The following is a 22,731-nucleotide window of genomic DNA, read 5'->3' on the forward strand; positions in this document are numbered from 1 at the left end:
CTGACCTTCACTTTTTTTTTTTTTTTTAAACTAAGTAAATCTTTTCATCCAAGTTAATGAAATGATATCAAGATATGTAGGAAGGGCAGCCTATTTTTAATACATTTTCTAGCACAGATGACTATTTCATTACAAAAACAAATTTAAGAAAGATGAGATCAAAAGACAAAAAAAAACAAATGTGAGAGAGACGTGACTGTTTTAAACAGGCAGGACCTTAAAGTAGTCGAGGTTTTCTCTGAAGCACCATGAGACCCTTTCCCAAATGCATCAAAAATGCAGTCCTTAACAACACCGTCAATGGTCAACACACACGCACACACTAAGAAAATCCTCAAGTCCATACTAGACTCATGCAGTACTAGTGCACTTGTCACATGAACTCTGCTACATTAGTAGCCATAAAATCACACAAGGCAGAGTGCCCTGCGTGACTTGATAATGATGATCCCTCTGAAAGCTTGTACAACACCTACTTTTGCCCACAGCTGTGTAGCCATTAATTTTTTCTCCTTCCTCAAAGTTGCATAAGAATAATGGTGGCTCCTGATAGCGTTGCAGAGAGCATAGCTGAGATATTATCAGCCCGCGTGACAGAAGATATAAGCACTTCTTTGGAAGCGTTCATTTCCATTTTAGGTCTACTAAATAAAACTCAGAAAGTGTCCCAAAATATTTTTAATTCTAAATAAACTTTAAGAAAATTGCTCCCTTCAAATTTATATACATTTTATTTACACATTTTGCTTCTGAATTGGTGACATTTATATGTAATATAAAATCTGTTCCTTGTATGTACAGGAAGCTGGAAAATACCATGAGAGTTACAATAACAAATGGGGTTTAACTCAGCAGACACCAGCATTTTCCCAGTGCATATTCTTGTCACCCTCTCTCATGCAGCAGAACAACATCCCCTCTTTCACTATGGGCAGAAGGTGAAGGAAGAAAATGGAAGCAGGCCAAACTTGCTTCCCTCAAGCTTTTATAAAATATTCAGTGCACTTTCCCATCTCACCTTCTCAAACTGCAGCATATGTTGCAATGATGTGTCTGGCAGTGTAGGAAGACAAGCTCTTCAAAGCACCATCAGCAATGTACTGTTTTGAAAAAGATCATGGGAGAGGAGTACCTCTCCAAATCTAATTATGCAAAACAATGCATGTTCTAGATACCAGATTGCCAAAGTTGCTAAAGCAAGGTGGATCCCTCATACACCTTCACAACTATTTGCTTACTGGAACAGTTTTGGTGTTGACTTGTCTTGTGTACTTCAATGGAGCTGCACTTTATTTTTTATGGTTTTATTTTATTTTAATTATTTTTTTGCTTTCTGTGGCCACATCACACGCTCAGAAAGATGCCAATTTTAATAAGTGGTACATATATGATGTTGGCTTCTAATCTACTGAAAAACAATTAGCAATCCTTTGCTTTTCTAACACAGTAACAACATGGCCTGCATAGTTTCAAGGGTTTTAATGTCTGATGTCTTTTGTGATCATAATCTAAACCTACTCTAAACCTGTTCATAGTTAACTTGGAAGATGTTGCAAAATTTTAACTAATGCATTTTGCACAACACAGATAGCAGACTGTACCTGAGAAAAATGAAGAAGCTAAATGGTACTGTAGACAGTACAGCCCTCCAGAACTGAAGCAGAAAAATTAAACACTGGATGAAACACAATGGAAACTGGTTTGCAGAAGAGTAGGTCAGTGTCCTAACTACTGCCTTGAGAAAATCAACTCTGCCAGTTCCTTCGTGGGCCATCTATCCCTCTCCTTGCCTGCGAAGGAAAATGGTGCAAACTTTCATAAGTGTCGTCTTATTAATACTTTCCAAATCTTGCCTCTTTTCAGTCTTACATTTCACTTTTTATGAAATAACATACAATTCAAAGCCAGTGAAAACTGTACTTCCTAGAGATGACTCTAGAACTAGGCATTTTATTATTCTGGAATGTTTATATAAACAAACCAAAGAACGGAACTTAGTTTTTCCACTTTAGTTTCAATCTGCAGTATTTGCCTTTTCTATTAAAAAATCTGTTTGCACACGTTCATTTCTCTCTGAAACCTGTTTTTGCAGAAATATCGATTTTGGCTTTTACATTTTTCCACCGATTCTTTTCCTTCCTCCTAAGGGAACAATTCATCCCTCTCTTTCTGCCAAAATGCAGTGATTGCTAACAGAGCTGAAATTTTTTTAGAGTACCTTTTTTATTTCAGTCATTTATATAGCTAGATTTATAACACTCCTAGGATAGTGAAATGTTCACATTTTTAATAGAAAAACAAGCTAAGGCTGAAGTTTCATTGCTTATCACATTAAACACACAAACTTCAACTGCTTCTCATTTTAGCTCATTCTCAAACTCTCTACTAAAATTTTTATTACTGATCATCTTCATTATCACTATGAAAACAGTGTCTTCAGTGCCTGATGGCAGAGATCTTGCTTAGACAAGGCGAGCAGAGGTGCAGGCACTGATTTTTTCTCTGGGGACAGAAACAGGACCTGATGGAGCAGCATGGAACTGCACCAGCAGGAGATCAGGTTGTGTGTTAAGACATGGTTCTTCAACAGTGGGTAAGTTGAGCACTGGAACAGGCTTCCCAGGGCAGTGGTAATGGCCCCAGACTGCCAGAATTCGAGGAGCATTTGGACAACAGTCTCAGACACAAGGTTTGAATTTTGGGTAGTGCTGTGTGGAGCCAGGAATTAGACTGTGGGCCCCTTCCAACTCAGGATATCCTGTGACCTTTTTCACTTGAAAATGATCATCACCCTGTCCATATTTCTTTAGGTCTGAGCTGACATTTCAAACATCCCATCCAATTTTCTGGACCAAACAAACCACACCATTTTCCAAAATTAATCCAAAGAAAATAGCCAACCAAGGGAACACTCGGTTCAAGTTCAATGTAACTGCAAAAGAAAACAAAACAAGTTTATGAATTTCCACCTAAGACCATAGAAACAATGTGAGAATTCATACTAATTTGTATGCCTAAGAAATCACACAAATCTGTTAACACATGCTTTCCAAAGCTATGCATAAAATTATTATCAAACATTCATCTTCCAGACACACTCTACTCTGTGTTTTGATGATCCACACTGAAATGTCTCAAACTGTAACTTATGGATCTGATGGCTTTAATGCAGTATACAGAAAGAGATGATGCTAAGTTGTTTCTTTAGCTCGCTTTATATGAAATCTAAATATCATCACTTTAGGCTAGAGCTTTCTCAATCACACATCTCATATTGATTAAAAAAATATAACAATAGAAATGACTTATCTATCAGCTGCATTTTCTCACACATTGTATACAAATAATACAGTAACAAAGCAAGAACATACCTCTAATTGCCTGAGAGTTTGATATCAAGACAAATACTTTTATAAACACAAGGCACAAAGGTGTGTAGTCATGTTCCCATATAACAGCTGGAATTAGCAAAAGCTTTCCATAGCTGGACAACAGTAATGCCTTGAGAAGTAGAATGAAATCAGACTTCGTTTTTAGCATCTTGGGTCTCCTCCACCACAAGGCAATAAAGATGCCAACCAGAAATGAAGTTTGTTCTAAGAGATAATAAGAGAAGTTGGAAAGAGAAAATGAAGCACCAAAATCAAGTCATTTTTGATACTTCATAGTGAAGTGACACTTCTCTAATGCACCTGGGCCACTGCTATTTAAAAGACACATGCAAACACGATCATGATTTGCATCTCCTTTGTTCATTTTAATAGTAATACATTATTACTACTTAAACCAATTCAGCATTATTACATTCAAAATAATCCTATTGCAAAATTCTGCTTGCAAGACTGTCATACTTGTAATTTCTAACATCATGCAGCACAGGTACATGAAGCTCTTTTTAACAGAAGGTGAGGTTTTTGTTATTTTCTGTTGGGTATTTTTTTTAAATTCAAATTGTCTGTTAGCCAGTAAAACAGAGCCATCAGTACATTTCCTTTCTGAAAAGGTCCCCAGAAATGAACTCATTCATTCAGTATAAGGACAAATACTAAGGTGAAAAAATCATTGAGCTATTCTTCATACCTTCTCCCTGTGTAACACTGGAACTTATGCAGACATCAGAGCAACTCTCATGACAGCTGTAATAGCTGAATTACTACTGAAATACAAGTTCCAACATTTCTGCTGACATGTAATGAAAACCTACTAGAGCAACATTAGAAAATAAACGATTGAAGTTAGATTCTCAATGTCTAAGGGAAATATTAATTTTTGTCTGCATGTTTGATTTAAAGAATGTCACCTGGAAAAAAAAATGAGAGAATAAAAGCCTTAATGAAAATAAAACAAAAAGTCTCCCTGCCTCTGACTGTAGTCTTAGAATAGGAATATTCTAAGGAATATTCTTAGGAATATTTTCCTTTGTTTGTTTGGTTTTGTTTTCAGAGTTGTCTTTCCTTTTTCCATAAACTGTAAGCAAAATCCTACGATAACAAAGCATCTCCCCATGTTACATATTGACTTCAAAATGAGTAAAACCAACAGGGTCATTTTAAATAGATTAATGTAGAAAGAGGAGCACTCTCTATTATGAGGAACACAAGAGGCAATATATCAGGCAAGAGAATGAGGCACAATGTAAACTGCTGAGAATGCTAATGTGCTTGAAACAATGATCATATATAAAAACAGTATCTGGAGCTTTGCACCTTGGAATAAGGCTGAGCTCTATGCTAGTCTTCAAGCCATTTAAACAAATTAAGACTGTTCTTTAAATAGTGATTTTTCAGTGATTTGATGTCAAATGCTGATCATGTCAATCTGAATATCATATCTGTCTGAACTGTAATCAAGTTTGAAACATGAATTCGTAATGAATGAAGGCAAATTAGAGAATGTGTGCATAATCATTTAGCCATGCTGGGTTGGACATGACTTCTACTCTATATTACTAAATCTTGCAATGCAGATTTGCTGAAAGACTTATGAAATTATTGAATGCTTAAGAAGTACATTTGATAGTTACATGAAATAATTATTGTTCTTACCTAAAGAAGCTATAGCAAACATTCTATAAAAATCCCATTCCTTGGCATATCTGATTAAGTCATCAGGATCTGTACTTTGGCTAGAATCCTGGAGTTGCAGCCACCTCAGATAAGCTTCACAGAGTAAACAAAATATGTAGAGCTTCCCATGAAACTGAAAAATGAAAGAATAATAAAACCATAAGTTAAAGCACTAATATTTAATAAGTATTTAAAATACATCCCTATATCTCTAAACAAACAAGCTCTGAGGATTTTAATATCTGTTTAGAAATACAAACAAATTATTCTGTTGCATCCCTAGTTTCTCAAATAATCTTTTTAACATCGATTCACAAGATAGGAAAATTAGAGAACGTAGAAAATTGCATGGAAGAAAGTACGTGACCATAGTTTGCAAGGCCTATTTTCTAACTTTTTTTTTTAACTGAGAAAGCTGTTTCAATTAGAAATATAAAAACAAAACTGTAGCTAATAGTCCTTTGAGATTTTGTGTGTTCTATTCACAATGCTAGACCCTTAATCTGGGAACAGGATTGGTTCACCTAGCTGGTATCAGTGGAAGGGAACAGACCCTGAAGTTTACACCTATTCCAACCAATGTATTAAACCCAAGTATTACCTTTAACCTAAAAAGTTACAAAGTAGGTGCATAGCAACTTACATTAATCTTTGTATTGAAAAGAATGTGTCTGTATGCTTGTGCTTTACATAAAATTGCATTAATCAAGATGATGACAGGATCATACTCAATGTATTTATCCACAGGTTTCTGGCACGATTTCTGAAAGTCACAAAATAACAAGAATTAGAAAGAAAAGAAAACAAGAGTTCATGAAATGTTCCTGAGCTTAGCACAAAAGCATAAATACAAAGTAGCCATTCAATTCTCATTTGTTTGTCCTTAATGTAATCTTTATTTTCAATTGATTTCTAATTCATCCAGAAGAATTGCTTTTTTACCCTTTGACATTACAGTCAATACAAGCATTTCCATTATAAACCAGAAAGATACACCACCTATTTTTACAGACTTCAGATTAATACAGATCAACAAACTATGAAGGATGTGCTTATTTCATTCATCATTTACTTCTTTCAAAAGATATGTTTTATCTTCCTATCCTACCTTTTTCTTCCTTTCAAGAAATAAAAATATTTTTTTCCTGTTGCATTGTTCCTCCATGCTGATATAGTCCAGTGTTTCAATTCATTTTTTATTATTTAACAAACAAATATTAATGCATTTAGAAAACTTGAAATGTAGTCTTCACACACAGATATAGCTGAAAAGTCAGAAATTGCCACTGACAGGTGGTAAGACATGAAAAAATATACTTCTCCAATGCATCTGTTGGTTCCTGCTGTGCCTACTAGAGGTTATTTCACCCAGCCCACTGGGAATAGGTTGTCATCAGCCGCTTCAAACTTATGGACTAGCCTGGATGGGTGCCCTCTCCTTGACTTGAGCTAATGAGAGGGGGTAACAAAATTACCTTGTTGTACTTGTGATCAGAACAGTCTTAGAAAAGGCTGAACCAGCAGACCCCAGAGGAAAATTGCTTCTAGGGGAGAGCAGAGGAGTAGCAGCAATTGGCCACAGCAGCCACTTCAGCTCAAAAAGGGGCTCTTGCAGAAAGCTGCATGTCTACAGGCCTGCTTTCTTCTGCTACCAATCCTCCAGCTCTGCAACTTGCTTTCTCTAGCTTGTCCTGAGCCAATTCATTCCACTCCCCCAGGCCTCCACATCAGCTGTCATGCTCAGAGTGCAGAAGTCATAGAGTGATCTCTATTTCCATTTTAATGAGCTCACTGCTGGAACACAAATCCACACACAGCAGCTTTCTGTAACACTGCCACAGTCAAAAACGCAGCATGAGATAACATGAAACTACAGGCAAGCTCCACATCAATTTGACAGTGATTCCTTGTGTCCAAAGTTAACTTTGCCTTGATATTTATCAGAATTACTTTCCGAAAGGTTAAGCATGCAAAAATTTACCAGCAGATTGACTTAAAAGCCTAACATCTATATCAAGAAAAACATTTGAACAAATGAATAAATTGAATAAAGCACCTGAGGAATGCTGCTACCATTAATTAATGTTTCTTCATTTGGATGAGAAAATACTAAGTACAATGACAGTGACAAAGTTAGAAGGAATTAATTCAAAAATAGATGCATTAACCAACAGTTTGATGGATCTAAAACTGAAGCCAGATGGATGGAAGAAAGGATATAATTAACAAAGAAGACAACAGTTACAGCATTTAATAAGCAAAAAATCTACCACAGAAAAAACTAACTATAACTGAAGGCACAGAGAGCAGAGCTCAGTGCTGCACCTCTGCTCCCTGTGAGGAGCTGCAGCCACTATAAAGCCTCTCCTCAGCTTCTCTGCTCTGGGCTGTACAGACCCAGGGCCCTCAGCCACCCCTCACACACCTCACCCTCCAGGCTCTGCCCCATCTTCTAGCCCTCCTTTGGATGCTGTCTGATAGTACGTAGGAAGGAGACTGATACAAACGAACACACAAGCAGCAGTATCACCTGTAATATAGATCTAGTGCTGCACAGCTACAGCCAGCTACAGCCAAATAAATCTACAGCTGTAAAACTGATGTTTAATTCAGCATACTACCAAATATTTAAAAATCTTATTTTACTTGTGTTGATTTAATGGGAAGAAAAAATAACGATATCACAAAAAGCAGCCATCTTCAAGGATTTCTCATACAAAGACAGGCCAATACATTCATGCCTGCTTATCTTCTTAAGTTAGATAAGAATCCCGTTCTAAATATAATTTATTTCTATTTGAGCCTTAATTATACAAATGAACAAATGATACTTTTTGCTGACCCAGCCAGTGACCTGGTCAGTGTGAGGTCACTCAGGGACTTGTGAGATCTATAACACATTTCACTGCAGAAGACTTGCATGTGCACTGACAAACTTACTGGACAAAATGAAGACAATAATTCTGAAATCATGAGGACATCACAGCATTAATAAAACTTCCAGGATGAAGTTTTCACCATGCCTGGATTTCGGTTATTTTTTTTCCAGCTGCAATACTAAAATATCTCCAGCTAACCTTAAGCACCTAGGAAGTAAATGTGACGAAAGCCTGACTTCAGCCAAACCAACATAAGCAAAGGTTAATGCAGTTCACGTACATGTATGTTTATCTTGACAGTTTAAACTAGTTAAAATTATGTAGCTTTATGAACAGTGATAATCCACAGCACTTTCAGAGAAGATCAGTATGAGCAGCTCAGCAATGCAGAACTGCTTGCAACCTCACTTTTAAGACTTGGGTGCATTAAAAAAAAGCATGGCCCAGCCCAGGCCCATGATGGTACTGGCCTTCTATGACCGTGTCACTGCCTCAATGGATAAGGGAAGAGCCACCAATGTCATGTAAGGCCTTTGACATGGTACCCCGCAACATCCTTATCTCCAAATTGGAAAGAGATGGATTTGAAGGGTGGACTGTTCAATGGACAAAGAACTGGCTGCAGGATTGACTGCAAAGAATGGTGGTCAATGGCTCAGTGTCTGGATGGAGATTAGTGACCAGTGGTGTCCCCCCAGGGGTCTGTGCTGGGTCTGATACTCATTAATGTCTTCACCAGTGACACTGGGATTGAATGCACCCTCAACAAATTAGCTGATGACACCCAAGCTGTGGAATGCAGTTTACACACGAGAGAGATAGGATGCCATCCAGAAGGACCTAGTCAGGCTTGAACAGTGGGCCCAGGTGAACCTCTTGACTGCAAGGTCTTGCATCTGGGTCAGGGCAACCCTCACTATCAAAACAAGCTGGGGGATGAAAGGATTGAATGCAACTCTGCAGAAGAAGACCTGGGGGTACTGATGGATGGGAAGCTGAACATGAGCCAGCAATGTGCCCTTGCAGCCCAGAAAGCCAACCGTATCCTGGGCTGCAAAAAAAGAAGCGTGGCCAGCAGGGAGAGGGAGGTGATCCTGTCCCTCCACTCTGCATTGGTAAAGCCTCACCTCGAGTGCTGCATCCAGATGTGGAGTCCTCAGTACAGGAGAGACACAGACATGCTGGAGTGTGGCCAGAGGAGGACCACAAAAAATGATCCAAAGGATGGAACATCTCTCCTACAAGGCCAGGCTGAGAGAGCTGGGGCTGTTCAACCTAGAGAAGAGAAGGTTCTGAGGGGACCTGATACTGGCCTTTCGGTATCTAAAGAGAAGCTACAGGGACGATGGAGACAGACTCTATAGCATATTAACAAAAAGCAACCAAAAATCCTTTTTCGTTTTTTTTTTTTGTCTCGTGTAGTATGCAAGTCTGAAGATAGCAGAAATCCATCTTATCACCTTGACTGCCTTCTACCTGAAAATACCTGTTGATGGGTCCAGTTCTCAGGCAAATACGTAAGTAAGTAACACAGTGTGCTAAGTGATCCAACTTCTGCACACACTACAGAGAAACACGCCAGAACTTACCCCAGGCCACAACCTACCCTAAACACTACCCAAGCCAGACAGCTGAATGCTGTGTGGATCATAGAATCGCTCAGGTTGGAAAAGACCTTAAAGATCATCCAACCGCAGAGTCCAACCGCAACCTAACCCTACCGCCCTAAGTAACAACCCTAAATCATGTCCCCGAGCACGGCATCCAAACGGCTTTTAAACACATCCAGGGATGGTGACTCAACCGCCTCCCTGGTGAGCCTATTCCAGAGCTTAACAACGCTTTCTGTAAAGAAGTTTTTCCTGACATCCAACCTAAGCTTACCCTGGCGCAACTTAAGGCCACAAAGCAATAGCTGAAAGCACCGCCGCAAACGCCACAGCCGCGCTGCCCCAGGCCCGCTCCCACCCGACTCACGCAGACAGCGATGCGGAGCACGCCGTGCCGGTAGTCGCGGTAGAGCTCCGCCGCTTCCTTACTGCACTCCACGCATCGGTAGTCGCCCCGCTCCGCCATCGCACGCCAAAGCACGGCCCGCCCAGCGGCACTTCCAACCGCCTCGTTTCCGCGTTCAGAAACGAAAGAAGGACGGTCCCTCGCGCGGTGCATACCGGGAGTTGAGGTTTTCTCCCGCCCCTCGGCAGTGAGGCAGCGCAGCGGCAGGACTCCATACCCCACCGGGCAGCGCGGCGACTTTCTGCTCCGCCCCCCATCTCCTCCCGCGGGAGGCGCTCTTCTCCCCGGGCGCGGTGTGGGAGCGGTGCGCATGCGCCGCGCGAAGATGGCAGCTGCCGGCGGACTCGGCTCCGCGAGGGGGTTGTGGGCGCTGCTGTTAGTGCTGGCCCTGGCCCGGATCGCGGTGCCTCTGACCGAGCAGTACCCGACCCTGTCTCTGCTCAAGCAGGAGCTGCACCAACAGCGCCAGGGTCTGGCGGGGGGCTGCGCCTCGGCGGGCGAGTGGGCAGAGCAGTACTCGGCGGAGTGCGGTGAGTCGGCTAAGCGGCCGTCAGCCCGGGGCTCCGCGCGGCCCTGCGGGCACGGATTGGGGCGGAGTGGAGCCGCCGGCCGGCTGCTGTGCGGGGGCTGCCCGCGCTGCGGGGCCTGCTGGTTCTGGGCTGTGTGTGTACAGGGTCGAGAGTCCCCGTACAGAAATGCTAGATCAGGGTAGCGAAAGCTTCTCGGCTGAACTCAGCCCCTGCTCGCTTCACGCTTCAGTACAGACCCGAAAAGACTTTCACCCAGTGCTAAGGTGAAATCAGTGTCAGGTGTGAGTTAATAAACAGCAAAGTGTTTTATGGCCTTTCTTGTCCTAGTGAGGCACAGCTGATTGGCTGCGTTGGCAGTGTGTGTGGAAGGTTGGGGTTCGATTTGGTGGAAGGTGTTCTTTTAAAGAGCTTGGAGTAACTGGGATCCATCCCTGGTGCTCTGCTTCAATCATCAACTGCATTTGCTTTTGATATTTACTGGTAATCACATAGCTGGCAATTAAAAACCAGCACGGTAACCCTGAGATAGCAAGGATTGGGCTGGTACACAGCTATTTAAATCTTACTGCTGAATGAATAGCCAGTTTAAAAGTTCCCTTAAGCTTTCATCTGTTGCTTTAGTTCTCCTTTCCCAGAAGCTGAGAACCTTGTTGTCTCACAGCATTTCTCTTGCAGCCACCACAAGATCTGGGCTACTTTCTTTGCTGTTTGTGCTTTAGGTTGTCAAGAAGCAATGTTGTACAGCTGTGAGTGTACCTAACCTAACAGGGGTGGAAAGGTCTTTTCCCCCTATGCATCATGAAGATAGACTGTTATTATGCTCTGCCACCTCATTCAGAAATTCTTTCACTAAATGTTCACTGCTATACAGAAAACGGTTCTGGTGGTCGTAAGCCACATCTCCATCTTTTCATTTTGACTTGAGAAACTAAGTTTGCTCAGCAGGCCTGATGGATGGCTGCTAGCTGTCACTGACTTAGTGACAGCACCGATATGGCGCAACTCACATGTTAATGATGCTGCTGCTGCCTATGGCATGGGAGAGGAAAGTTCTGAGCAACATTAAGGATAGGGCACAGCTGAAACCTCCCAGCAGCAATGCTTTCGTTCTGGAAACTATGTATCGTGAGCCGCTGTTCTTACAGGGCTTCCCAGCTTTAAACTTTGACCTTCTGCTTTTCACTAGTCCTGCCTCTGTTGTGTGGCTCAGCTTAGTTCCAAGTTTCTCTTTACAGGGGTTGACTTTATATACTACTTAACTTCCTTATGAGAAGCTGTTGCTTTTTTTTCTTTGGTCTATGTTTGAGAGAAACGGGGAGTTAGCTTACTGCAGGCTGAGACCTCCATCAAAATCCATGTATAGCGCTTCTTCCAGAAGTTAATGCAAACACTCTCTCCCCATTACCTTTCAAACTTACTGCTACTACTCTTTTTTTAAATGTAATATCTGGTACTTGTGGTACAGAATGAAAGAGATAATACTGTCTGCTTGCTTTTTCTTGTTTGCTTTTGCAGCTTTTGAAACTTGTGTTTCAAGTTGGTAGAAGCTTTAGGATCTGAACACTGAAAAGCTAAATTCTTTTGGGATAGCAGTAAAAGCACCACGTAGATCAGATAGTGACTTCAGTGTGGGCTTTTGTTAATTTGTTTCTGGTTTTGTTGTTGCTGTTGCTGTATGCTTTGTTAGTCTCTTTCTTTGCTGTCTTGAGCTGTGTTTGGCTTTCTCTCATTTCTAGGATAGAGTCAATCTTGGGCTTTCTGTAGTGGCATCCTTAGTAATATTTGTGAAAGACTTTCTGTATGTTTAGTTTGTTGCTATTTGCTATATTTTTCTCTACTTTCTGTAGTCTTCATTTTGTCTGCTACCTGGATTTCTAGCAGCAGATCTTTCTCTACCTCTTTTCCATTTATCTTCCTCTGTAGAATTGGAATGATGAGTTGAGCTTCAATTTCTTGGACGAGAGATCAGCATCACCATATCAAAGGGGAGTACATCTACTGATTCCAGTTTTTTTCCCTTTTATTCCTCACCTAACTTTTAAACTTGTTTTTCCCCCGTGTATTTTTAGTCAATAGCACGAACAGAGTAGTGAATGTGAGGAAACATAGTAGTGAAACATGTGTGACTTCTTCAGGTATTAATTATCACTCTTTTCCCCTAGATTCATCATTTTTGCACTTCCAGGAATCAGACTGTGACTTAAGAAGCTCTTCATCTTGTGAGTCCTTGCTTTCTCTCAACACAGAAAAAATTCTGGTATGCTATCAAAAATATGACGTGTACAAAACAAATCTAAATAGACTGTTGAACTGCCTTGAACTACAGAACTAGTTTGAATTAATTTCAGTCAAATAGCTGTAAGTAAAATGTGTTAATCAGTAGACATATGTCCCCAAAAGCTCAAGTATGAATCAACTAAAGTTGGTTGTGAAAGAATGGCTCCACAGTACTCCATCATAAGTCTCTAGGGTTCCCAGCAGTTTATACTTACTGAATTTGGTCGGATCTGTCCAGTTCAGGAGTACCAGCAGTTCTTTCTAAGGCAATTAAATATATATTAATTTGTTATAAGTTTCCTTGTTTCAAAAGTATTTTTTGAGTGTACTTTTTTGTTTTTTTGTTTGTTTAAAGAGATCAAGAATACGTTTAATTTGAAGCTGATGCAGTGATAAATTCTCAGTTGCTTCTCGAAGGCAGAATGGCTTGTAGTTTTTTTGCATGTAGAGCTGCAGGATATCTAACTAGTGACTGGATTCAGAATTTGTGTGTATCACCTTCACGTTCTGAGGAGTTAAATACCAAAAATAACTTTCTGGAAATTGCCTTTGGACAAATGATGATGCAAAAAGATTGGTTTTGGAGGTCTGTGGTTTGTAAATATTTGTGCAATGTAGATTGGTATACCTGTTGAGCCCTGCTTATTCTTCTGTTCTACTTAATTATTTTTAATTAATGACAAAAGAACTATCCCGTTCCATTTTACTGAGTAGGGTGTCAATTCTCTACATTACATCTGAGCTCACACATCATTTCTAGTTTCAACAAAATCAATTGTTAAGAAAAAACATGGTTTGCTAATCTTAAAATGTTGTTTAAAGCTCTGAATTTGAAACGTGGACTATGCTTTCTTCTCATTAGGTATACAGAGCAGAAAGTGTTCTTTTGATTTAGGATGGTTACTTTCACACCTGTAGGTCACTGTAATACCTGTCATGCTGTCATGGGTACAAGTGATAGGACTTCTTTTGATTGAAGGAGACAAAAAAAAAAAAAAAGGGAGGAAGACAAAGTGCAGTCTTCTCAGAGATGAAGATAACAATGTTCTCTGAAGTTTAAAGTGTTAGACTGTTAGACTATCTTCTGTAAAGTAGAATATGCAGAGATGCACAGTTTACCTAAAGCAAAAGATCTGAACTTTGAGAGAAATTCAGTTTTCCATTCTTACATCTTAGGACAGTTTTGAAGGCTTTTATTTAATAAGCATTTTGAATTTTCTTAACATGTACTCCTCTGGTAGGCTTGCAGCTATCTGTGGAATACAGTTATGAAGATGAACAGGGTACAGTATTTCTGTATTTTAGTTTTTGTCTGTGGCAAAATCATTTTCTGTAGGTAGGCTATTTGAGGAACATAAATTTTAATCTTTGCTCAGGCTGCTGTAGTCTCATCCATAAACATAGGTTGTTAGAAAAGGACAGCCTTTTTCCTTTAATACGGCACTGCAAAGTTAAGCTTGTCTTTCATTGCTCGAGCCATTTTCTTTTCAATGTTTCATTTTGTTTTACTTTTCCATAGTACTCTTACCTTTGTAGAGACAAAGAAATTATCAGTGGGGTGAAGAACAGAAGCTTTCCTATGAGGTGGAATGTGTTAAACTTATAAAACTTCATCTTAGTTGTAGTACAGAAATAGCAACCACCACTGAAATGCTGATAAGGTCCTTTAATCTGAAATGTTTGGCTAGCCTTTGTTAGGAAGGACAGCAGAATCTTACTGAATAACAGTTTTTCTCCCTGCAGAAGACTGGGACTGTATTTGTTTTCATTTACAGCAATCACATTGGTCTTAACATTTTAATTTAAAGTATTCTCTGTTAAATTTCTGTTAGATTATTTACCATTGTTTGCTAAACACTACAAACCATGATGTTTTACAGAGTCAAGCAAAGTCACTTGCAGAGCAAAAGAGATTTCCATTCGCTACTGACAATGACAACACAAATGAAGAATTAGGTAAGCTATCTTATAAGGTTTGTGCAGGTGCACTGCATGCTCACTGGTAGCACTGAATATTTTGAAGCTAAACTAACAATTCCTAGGTGATACATTAATTTAGAATGATCCTAAAAAGCCTAGAGAGTTTTCTTTGGAGTCTTCCCAAGAATCCTTTCTGCTGTGATCACTGGAATTCTTCACTGCATCTGTTTGTGAAAGTGATTCAGAAGTCATTGTTAAATCCTATTAAACAGTGTCAGATATATTTCCCCTTCTCTGTCATTACTGATGTCTAAAACTATTCAAGCATCCTGAAAAATTTACCCGTAGGATGTGGTTTCTGTCAAGCATAGATCCATACATTCTTCCCATCAACACAAGCTGTTTTTGTCCTTTTGCAATCCACTACTTGCTGATGGTTTTTTTTCAAAGTACACTTGGGGCAGAAGATGGGGGCATTTCAAATAAATCAATGAGGAATACTTTTCTCGAAAACTTTGAGGAAGAAGTTGTTCTGATTCTCCAAATGTGTTCTCATCAGAAGCAGAGCTACTATGAGGGAGCAAAGGGATTACTGAGAGTGTATTTCAAGGAAGACAGCAGACTATCTTGTATAACGTCAAGGGGAGACTTTACTCATAATTTGTCTAAGAAAGTGAAAACAATTGAGTGTACTTTTGTTGATCTAACTTCTGTTTTCAAGGATTTATCTAGCAAAACCTGGGGGCTTCATCTCTTTTTCATTTATCCAGCAAACCTAACTATACTCATAGAATCGTTCAGGGTATCTGGACTTCCATCCAGCAGAAAAAAAAAGAAATAAAAATGATGCCATTAATACCTGCTCTGTGGACTCAAGATTATACCAGGTGGTCTCAGTTCCTGTGTTTGGTCTGTAGGCTGGCACCTACGCACTGCCAAAAGATTGTGGTTCTGCCTGTCTGAAGAATAAATATCTTTGTCCTGTAAAAATGTTTTTGTTCTAATTGGCTTATTTATCTCTTTATGGTTGAGTAGATAATTGAGCTGATATCCAAGCATAATGTATGCTTGGATACTTACTCCTAAAACTAATTAGAAGCGTGGGGAAAGGCAAATCCCAGTACTCAGTTCTACTGTCAGCTGTTGATGTGAACTGCATGGAGAAAAGTTTTACCTTTCATGGTTATAGTCTGTAAAAATGCTTGGTTCATGTGGGCACTGTGAGCAGATATTAGTCCAGAAATAAGAACTGTGAGAGATTTAGGACTGTTTATTTTAGCATATCATAGTTATTCAGCTGTCACAGATGAACTTCAGTTGCACAAGCACAACAACTTTTAAGTCTTGTGACTTGACTGTTTTTCTGTCTTCTGGGGATTATAGGATCATAGAATCCTTAGAGTTGGAAGGGACCTTTAGAAGACATCTTGTCTAACTTCCCTGCAATGAACAGGGACATGCACAGCTCAATCAGGGCTGGATCCAGCCTCCCCTTATCAGTCTCCAAAGAACAAACAGGTTTCTAAAAACAGTCATCGGTTTCCTTATTGAATACTTGGATTCTACTCTAGAGTAAGAATGCAAAAAACTTTAAACCTTTCATATCTTAAAATAGGTGAAGATTGTGCTTTTCAATCTCATCATAAAAACAACAGAATCACTTCAGTATTTTTCTCGATACTTCTTGTGAAGGAAAAAAATTATGAGCTAGTAAAGTTGAGCAAAACATGTTCAAATGAGTAAAATCAAATTCTTTCTAATGGAAGTGTCAAAAAAGTATTCATGTTAGCCAGGTTCACAACTTGAGGGGTCATCTAGGGTCATCAAATAGAGTCGTGGTGTCTTTTCTAGATCCAAGCACTTTGGACGCTAACGTGAACTCTTTCCTGTACAGCTTGTAAAAAGGAGAGGGGTAAAGCAAATACAGAACTCCAAAACAATTCTGATGAACGTAATCCAAATTGAATAATTAACAAATGGTAGGTAATGGTTAAAGAAAGCAATTTTTAGTGGTGGTTTAGAAAACCCTTGGCCTGTCTTCCTCTTCAATGCAATGTAAGTACTAATATAGCTTACAACTTGGTTGTATTTAATATATGTATTTTAAAAAAAACCTGTTTTTTGATGTTTTACTGACACTTGTAGTTTCTTGTTAGCAATTGCTTACGTGTTGATTGGCAACGGCTTGTATGATGAAGCCATACGACAATTTTCAACAATGCTGCAGGTAAGTTTTCTTTTTGGGCTCTTTAAGCAAAATATAGCATGAAAAGGAAAAAAAAACCCACTGCATTAAGTTATCTACTATGACTTATGGCTTTTACTAAAACAGGTATTGAATTAAGGTTTTTAAAGTGAGAGCAATTGCTCTGTTATTTGTTCTTTTCTTTTTTTTTGCATCCAAACGTAAGCAGGCTCTTAAAGTTGGGTGATTCATATCTCTTTTGGTGGTTATTTTTCTCATCTGTAGGAATAATGTTTTTATGACTTCCTGAAGAAAGGATATCTTCAGAAACTGACAGGTGCAAAATTGAAGCTCCTTTAATTTCTGTCTTAGGGTGTAAGCAGAGATCTTTTTAATTTTTGTGTGCGTGAATGTGTGTGGGTGGAGGTGGGCTGCAGTTGTTACTAGTAACATAAGCAGAAAACTAAATGAGATCATTTGTTGGTAGTGTCAAATATCCTGCTGTGTTCTCAGTGATATTCTGAATCTTCTATGAATGTAGGTAGCCACATAAGAACAAACAAACAAAAAAAATAACAAAACACCTAAAGCTGATTTCAAACTACTGTATTTGCCTGGCTAAGAACCTGTGACTACTAGAAGTATGTGCCTGGCTTTTGTTCTAAACTGATTGTAGTACACAAATGTTATTGATAAGTAGGAAATAATACTGTGTATTTCAATTCAAATCACGTATGGCTCATATTTAAATTGAGTGAAAGTATAGCAGTTCAACAAAATAATTGTAGGGAGCTTATCAGAGGGCAACAAAGGTTTGAAGCAGATTTTTTTTTTTCCTCAGCTATATAGAGATCTGCCATTGGCTTGTTTCTTGTATGAGGAATTATTTAATTTGCTTGTCTTTCTAATGACAAATTGTGCTTCAAAAAGCACTGTAATAATAAGACACTTCCTGCATTCTTTTGAGTAAGAAGGTAAAGTGTCAAGATAAGCAAGATACAGGAACTCTAGAAAGTTGCTATGAAAACTGTGTGTATAATAGATTTGTGAAGCGCGCATTTAGTTTGAAATCATGATATGATTGGATGCCTCAGAGAATGTAAACTGATTGTGATTTCTCTTGTCTTCCATAATTTTAATAAACACCAAGCAAGTATTAGAACACTTAACAGAACAAAACAGTCATGTTTAATCACTGTATTAAAAGTAGAAAAGTTACTGAAGCTGACATTGACAAGTGTACACTTGGAATCAGCTGAAGTCTGGCCAACTGTCAGTACTGGTTATACTACTTATCTATTGTTTAGTCAATGAAGTAGTTTGTTTCCTGGCATTTGTCCCAGGTAAATGAGACCAGACCTATTCTACAAACTGCTGTAGCACAGCTGTGTACCTGTTTGCAAGTTATGATGTGTGATTCCTGACTGACTTTTAAAGAAACAATGACAGTATAGACATAATTGTGCCAGGAAAACCTTCTTGCAATTGTAATTCTTCATATTTGGATGGGAAACTGTGGCTGGATTAAATTTTATTGGACAAGATTTTTTACTGCTAGAATCCATCAGAATCTAAACTCATTTCTTTTCTTTTTTTATAAAACTAAATCATAAACACAACTAGAAGAAAGGAATATAAAGGTATACCTTTATCTCTTCTGTATTTTGCTCTTGGGTGCTTTTGCTATAAATTGGTGTTTAAAAAAGAAAAAAAAAAAATAACCCTATGTGGATAGCATTATTTCTCATAAATCTCTTCTTTTTCATCAGATTAATGGAGATGTTTAGCTCGTTTTCCTGACAAATAATTCCTCAACAATTCCAGTAAATTAAATTGGAAGTTGTGAGCGCGTGAAAGTATAGGTTGTAACACAATCAACTTAATATCTTTGTCTGGCAACTGTGATTGTGTATCGCTTACTGGTTAATGCTAACAAGAGTTGAACATACTCTGAAGTAAAATGCTTATTTTTTAACTGACTGTAGTACTTGCTTACAATCTAACAGGAAGAACCAGAGCTGGTGAGTGCAATTTATGGACGAGGGATAGCGTACGGAAAAAAAGGACTCCATGTAAGTAAATAATTATTGAAAGTAAAACTTACTGAATTATTTGAATCTAAACTATAAGAAGGCCTGTCATAGGAGGAAGAGCTAGATTGATTAGAACTTGATAGGTACGTACCAAATTGCTTTGTGCTGTCTTGCTATAGTGGTGCTGAAGTACTCCACCTTTCTCTGAGTAGATACTCAGTAACATAGTGATCTCTTGTCATAGAATCATTTTGGGCTGTACTACTTGGCCCATGGGTACATTATCTTTATGTGAGTGTGGAAATAAAGCAACATGAAGCAAGGGTGCTTAAGGAGAATATAGGTCCAATTGTGAGTGGTGAATAATAAGGCTGAGGTCTGGGAGCCACATCCACTGGAAAGCATTAACTAAAAAAGTAACAAGCAAAATCTTCTAAGAGATGGTTCTTTCAACTCCCACTGAATTTAGTTTCGTATCTTGTCTGTGTTTAGAAATGAAGAAGCAACATGGAATGACCATTAGCTCTTGCAATCCTGTAGGCTTTGTATTGCTTCTTGATTGCCACACTTCATGAAATTTGCATTTCTTTTACTTTGTTCAAAAAGATTTGAAATAATTATTTAGGGCTGCTCAAAAATTTATTGAGCAAAAGAAAGTTTTAAACTAACTTGAGTTTCTGTAGCTCGTGATTAAGTAGTTTCTGGATATTGTAGGGGGAAAATAGCAGAATTCAAGTTCTTGAAAATTTACTTTGTGCAGGATCTTTAATTCTACTAATAATCAGCAATTGCAGTTGCTGATGGGAGATTAAAATCTCTCATATTTGCACGTGTTTAACACCATTGTAGTTTGTTGAGTTATATTGGAAGTTTGGACAGTTTTCCTTCATAAAAGATGGCTTCTGTGAACAATACTGTTGAATTACAAAAAGATGGTGATTAGCACCTTGGAAATGTCTTTGCCTTAAAAAAGATGAATGAAATCTAATTGAGAACTTGCCAGTTTTTGGTTTTGTTTTTTTTTTTTTTTTTTTTGTAGCTGAAGTAACTGCTTCCATCCTACAATTGATTGAGGGATGTATAAAAACTTAGACTAGATACTGATGTCATCAATCTGTTCGCTGGAACTCCTAACATTAAGTTATAGATGGTACTCATGAAAACACCCTTGTGATTTCATGTGAGAGCTTGATCCAGAGAGCTTGATCCCAAGAAAGATAACTGGATCTGTAAGCTCCATGTTTATGCAGTTACATAAATGAGCTACTAGAAGGGAAACACACAGTTGATACGTACAAGCAGTTTGTTTCTGTAGGAGTTTTTTCAGTTATTTGTTGTGTACTGCACGTTAGTCTTGTTAGCGAAGGTGTGTAAGGCATCTTTACCAAATGAGCTTTTCTTTGGTCTTTGCAGTGTATTACTGTAGGCATGCACGGTTGTTTACCTTGTTTTTCCTCTCATTTCAGGATATGAAAAATGCTGAACTTGCTCTTTTTGAGCTTAGTAGGGTAATCAGTCTAGAGCCAGATCATCCTGAAGTATTTGAACAGCGAGCAGAAGTGAGCAATTTTTTTCTCTTTTCATCCTTTTGGAAGTCATTGCTGTTATATAGTGTTTTCAGTGTAATTTCTGGAATGCTTACCTTTAAAATTAAACATGGCATTATACTGTAGCCAGTGAAATAGCACTATGTGTTGCAGCTTATTATTAGTACAAGTTGGCAAAATACCCACCTCACAAAGAACAAGTTTTTAATCAAATGCTTTGATTTTATGTTTATGAATATAAATAAAATGTCTTTCAGAGATGCAAATAATTGTTATTCAGCCAGTTAAGCTATCGAAAATGGATTTCAAGAAGTTGAGTAAGATAACTGAAGAGCGTGCTTAACTCAAAATAATGCATATTAATAGTAAATGCCATAATATGAAATAGTAAGTCATAGTTTTCATGTTTTTAATTGCTTTTAATACATTTTATAGTAATGTTTATCTAAAAGATGTGAAAGATGTTCATTTGAAAGGAAAATGGACAACTTTTGGGTGGAATGTTTTGCCTTTATTGAAAAGGAATTATGAGAACATCTTAATTACTTTTCCAGTTGAGTATGTTGGGATTCTCTAAAATACAGTATTTTTCTTTGACTTATTCTTATTTGAAATACTAAGTTTCTGTAAATAGTGGTCATAATGAAGTACAGTTGTATCCCGGGGGAAAATGTTTTCAGATATTCCATTTTATTTTTAAGCACTGAAACATATGTTTATTTCCTTCTTAGATACTTTCCCCACTGGGACGAATCAGTGAGGCATTATCTGATCTCACCAAAGCTATACAGTTGCAACCATCAGCACGGCTCTATCGACACAGGGGTACCCTGTACTTCATATCTGAGGTTAGTAGATTTGGGGGATCTTGGTTGATTCTGGTTGTGTGGGTATTTCTATTGCTATCTTTCTTTGCTTTTAGTACCAGCTGTTACTGTTGTTCAAGAGCATCTTTGGTATTTAAATGAAAAAAAAAACAAACAACAATAACAGAAGTCCTGTTTTTTCTGTATTTAATTTTGCAGCAGTTTAGAGAATAGAGAACTGAATACCTCTAAACTGGTATTCAGTTGTTTCATGTGCTTATCTATTTAATGCAGAGAGAAGCTGTATGGTTTACTTTAACTGCACATCTCTAATTATTTTGTTCATTCAAGAAATCAGATATAGATGTAGTCTGTTTTGATTTATAACCTACAGCTACGTGTAGGCAGTATTTTAGATATCAGTTTCAAAAGGAAAAAAGATATGGCCAATGCAATAATTACCATGTGTCTCGATAAGTAAATAAATACAAAAATTCTAATATTCTATTTTGTTGTCTCACTCGTTAGAGATATGTTATTTGTTTTACACTAAGGATTGTCTGAATGCTGAATAGCTGATAACTCACTTGATTCTGATCTCACATTCTGTCTGGCTGTTTTTTCAGTTTTCTGTCTGTTAAATAGCACTTGCTGAAAATCAGGTTGGAAATGTTATGATGCGTTTCTTGTTCTATGATATTTTGAGTGGCAGTTGTTGCTGCTTAACCCTGAGGCTAACTTTCTATATCAAACAAAATTTTATAGTTTAATTTTATGAAGATACAAATTTGTGTTCCTCTTCATTTGTATTTTTCCTCTGTCATCTGAAATGTGCTTTATTGTAGGATTATGCAACAGCCCATGAAGATTTTCAGCACTCACTGGAACTGAACAAAAACCAGCCTATAGCTATGCTTTATAAAGGCTTAACATTTTTTCACAGAGGACTTTTGAAGGTAAAGTAGTATTAAATAATAGTTTACATAGAACAAGCTAGATGTTGATATAGTTTTTTCTCACACAAAGTTTTTTTCTTTTTTTGAGGCATAAGAGTACAAGCAAAATGAAAATGCAATTGCTTTTGGTTTTCCATGGAATGAAGACTCCCTAGAGGTTGGGGATGAAGAGGAAATAATGCTAAATTATTCCTTGAATGGGCTAGAAGAGGATCAAGGGAACTGCTAATATTATGTTGGTGTCTTTACAGGAAGCCATTGAATCTTTCAAAGAAGCTCTGAAACAGAAAGCAGACTTCATAGATGCCTATAAAAGTCTAGGACAAGCCTACAGGTAATGACAGTCAGAAATAGTTTTAAACTCTTTTTCTATATAATTATTTAAAATGTGCTCCTAAATTTCACACATTTGTTACAAATTCATACAGAACTGCATGTATATTTGGTGGGTTCTCAGGCCAGTATGGCATGTCAGGTGTTCAGTATGAATTATTTCCAGGTTTCCTTTATGGTTTT

General features: G+C 38.1%; 2 protein-coding genes across 5 annotated transcripts in view; one reads left to right on the top strand and one right to left on the bottom strand.

The window, feature by feature from the left end:
- Nucleotides 1-708: 708 nt before the first annotated feature.
- Nucleotides 709-10,062, bottom strand: ARV1 (ARV1 homolog, fatty acid homeostasis modulator). 2 transcript variants are annotated; one of them, XM_052695171.1, is made up of 5 exons: nucleotides 9,923-10,062; nucleotides 5,710-5,829; nucleotides 5,046-5,199; nucleotides 3,372-3,596; nucleotides 709-2,932 (listed from the first exon to the last, which is right to left on the bottom strand). In XM_052695171.1, the coding sequence occupies exons 1-5, from the start codon at nucleotides 10,019-10,021 to the stop codon at nucleotides 2,826-2,828; spliced, it is 705 nt and encodes a 234-aa protein (XP_052551131.1). In that variant the 5' UTR covers nucleotides 10,022-10,062; the 3' UTR covers nucleotides 709-2,825. The 2 variants fall into 2 exon arrangements, with proteins under 2 accessions (XP_052551131.1, XP_052551138.1); XM_052695178.1 differs by lacking the exon at nucleotides 9,923-10,062 and adding an exon at nucleotides 8,007-9,033.
- Nucleotides 10,063-10,240: 178 nt separating this feature from the next.
- Nucleotides 10,241-22,731, top strand: part of TTC13 (tetratricopeptide repeat domain 13) — a 36,954-nt gene continuing 24,463 nt past the window's right edge. For 2 of the 3 annotated variants that reach the window (XM_052694977.1, XM_052694986.1), the window contains exons 1-9: nucleotides 10,241-10,491; nucleotides 12,654-12,748; nucleotides 14,649-14,724; nucleotides 16,845-16,915; nucleotides 18,880-18,945; nucleotides 20,373-20,465; nucleotides 21,185-21,301; nucleotides 22,105-22,215; nucleotides 22,467-22,549. In XM_052694977.1, the coding sequence (XP_052550937.1) occupies nucleotides 10,272-10,491; nucleotides 12,654-12,748; nucleotides 14,649-14,724; nucleotides 16,845-16,915; nucleotides 18,880-18,945; nucleotides 20,373-20,465; nucleotides 21,185-21,301; nucleotides 22,105-22,215; nucleotides 22,467-22,549 (932 nt within the window). In that variant the 5' untranslated portion in view covers nucleotides 10,241-10,271. Of the gene's footprint in view, nucleotides 10,492-12,653; nucleotides 12,749-14,648; nucleotides 14,725-16,844; nucleotides 16,916-18,879; nucleotides 18,946-20,372; nucleotides 20,466-21,184; nucleotides 21,302-22,104; nucleotides 22,216-22,466; nucleotides 22,550-22,731 lie in introns of those variants that run through there. The other variant, XM_052694994.1, reaches the window with a different exon arrangement.

Source organism: Tympanuchus pallidicinctus, unplaced genomic scaffold (genome assembly GCF_026119805.1).
Source record: "Tympanuchus pallidicinctus isolate F22 unplaced genomic scaffold, pur_lepc_1.0 scaffold1, whole genome shotgun sequence".
NCBI classification, from domain to species: Eukaryota; Metazoa; Chordata; class Aves; order Galliformes; family Phasianidae; genus Tympanuchus; species Tympanuchus pallidicinctus.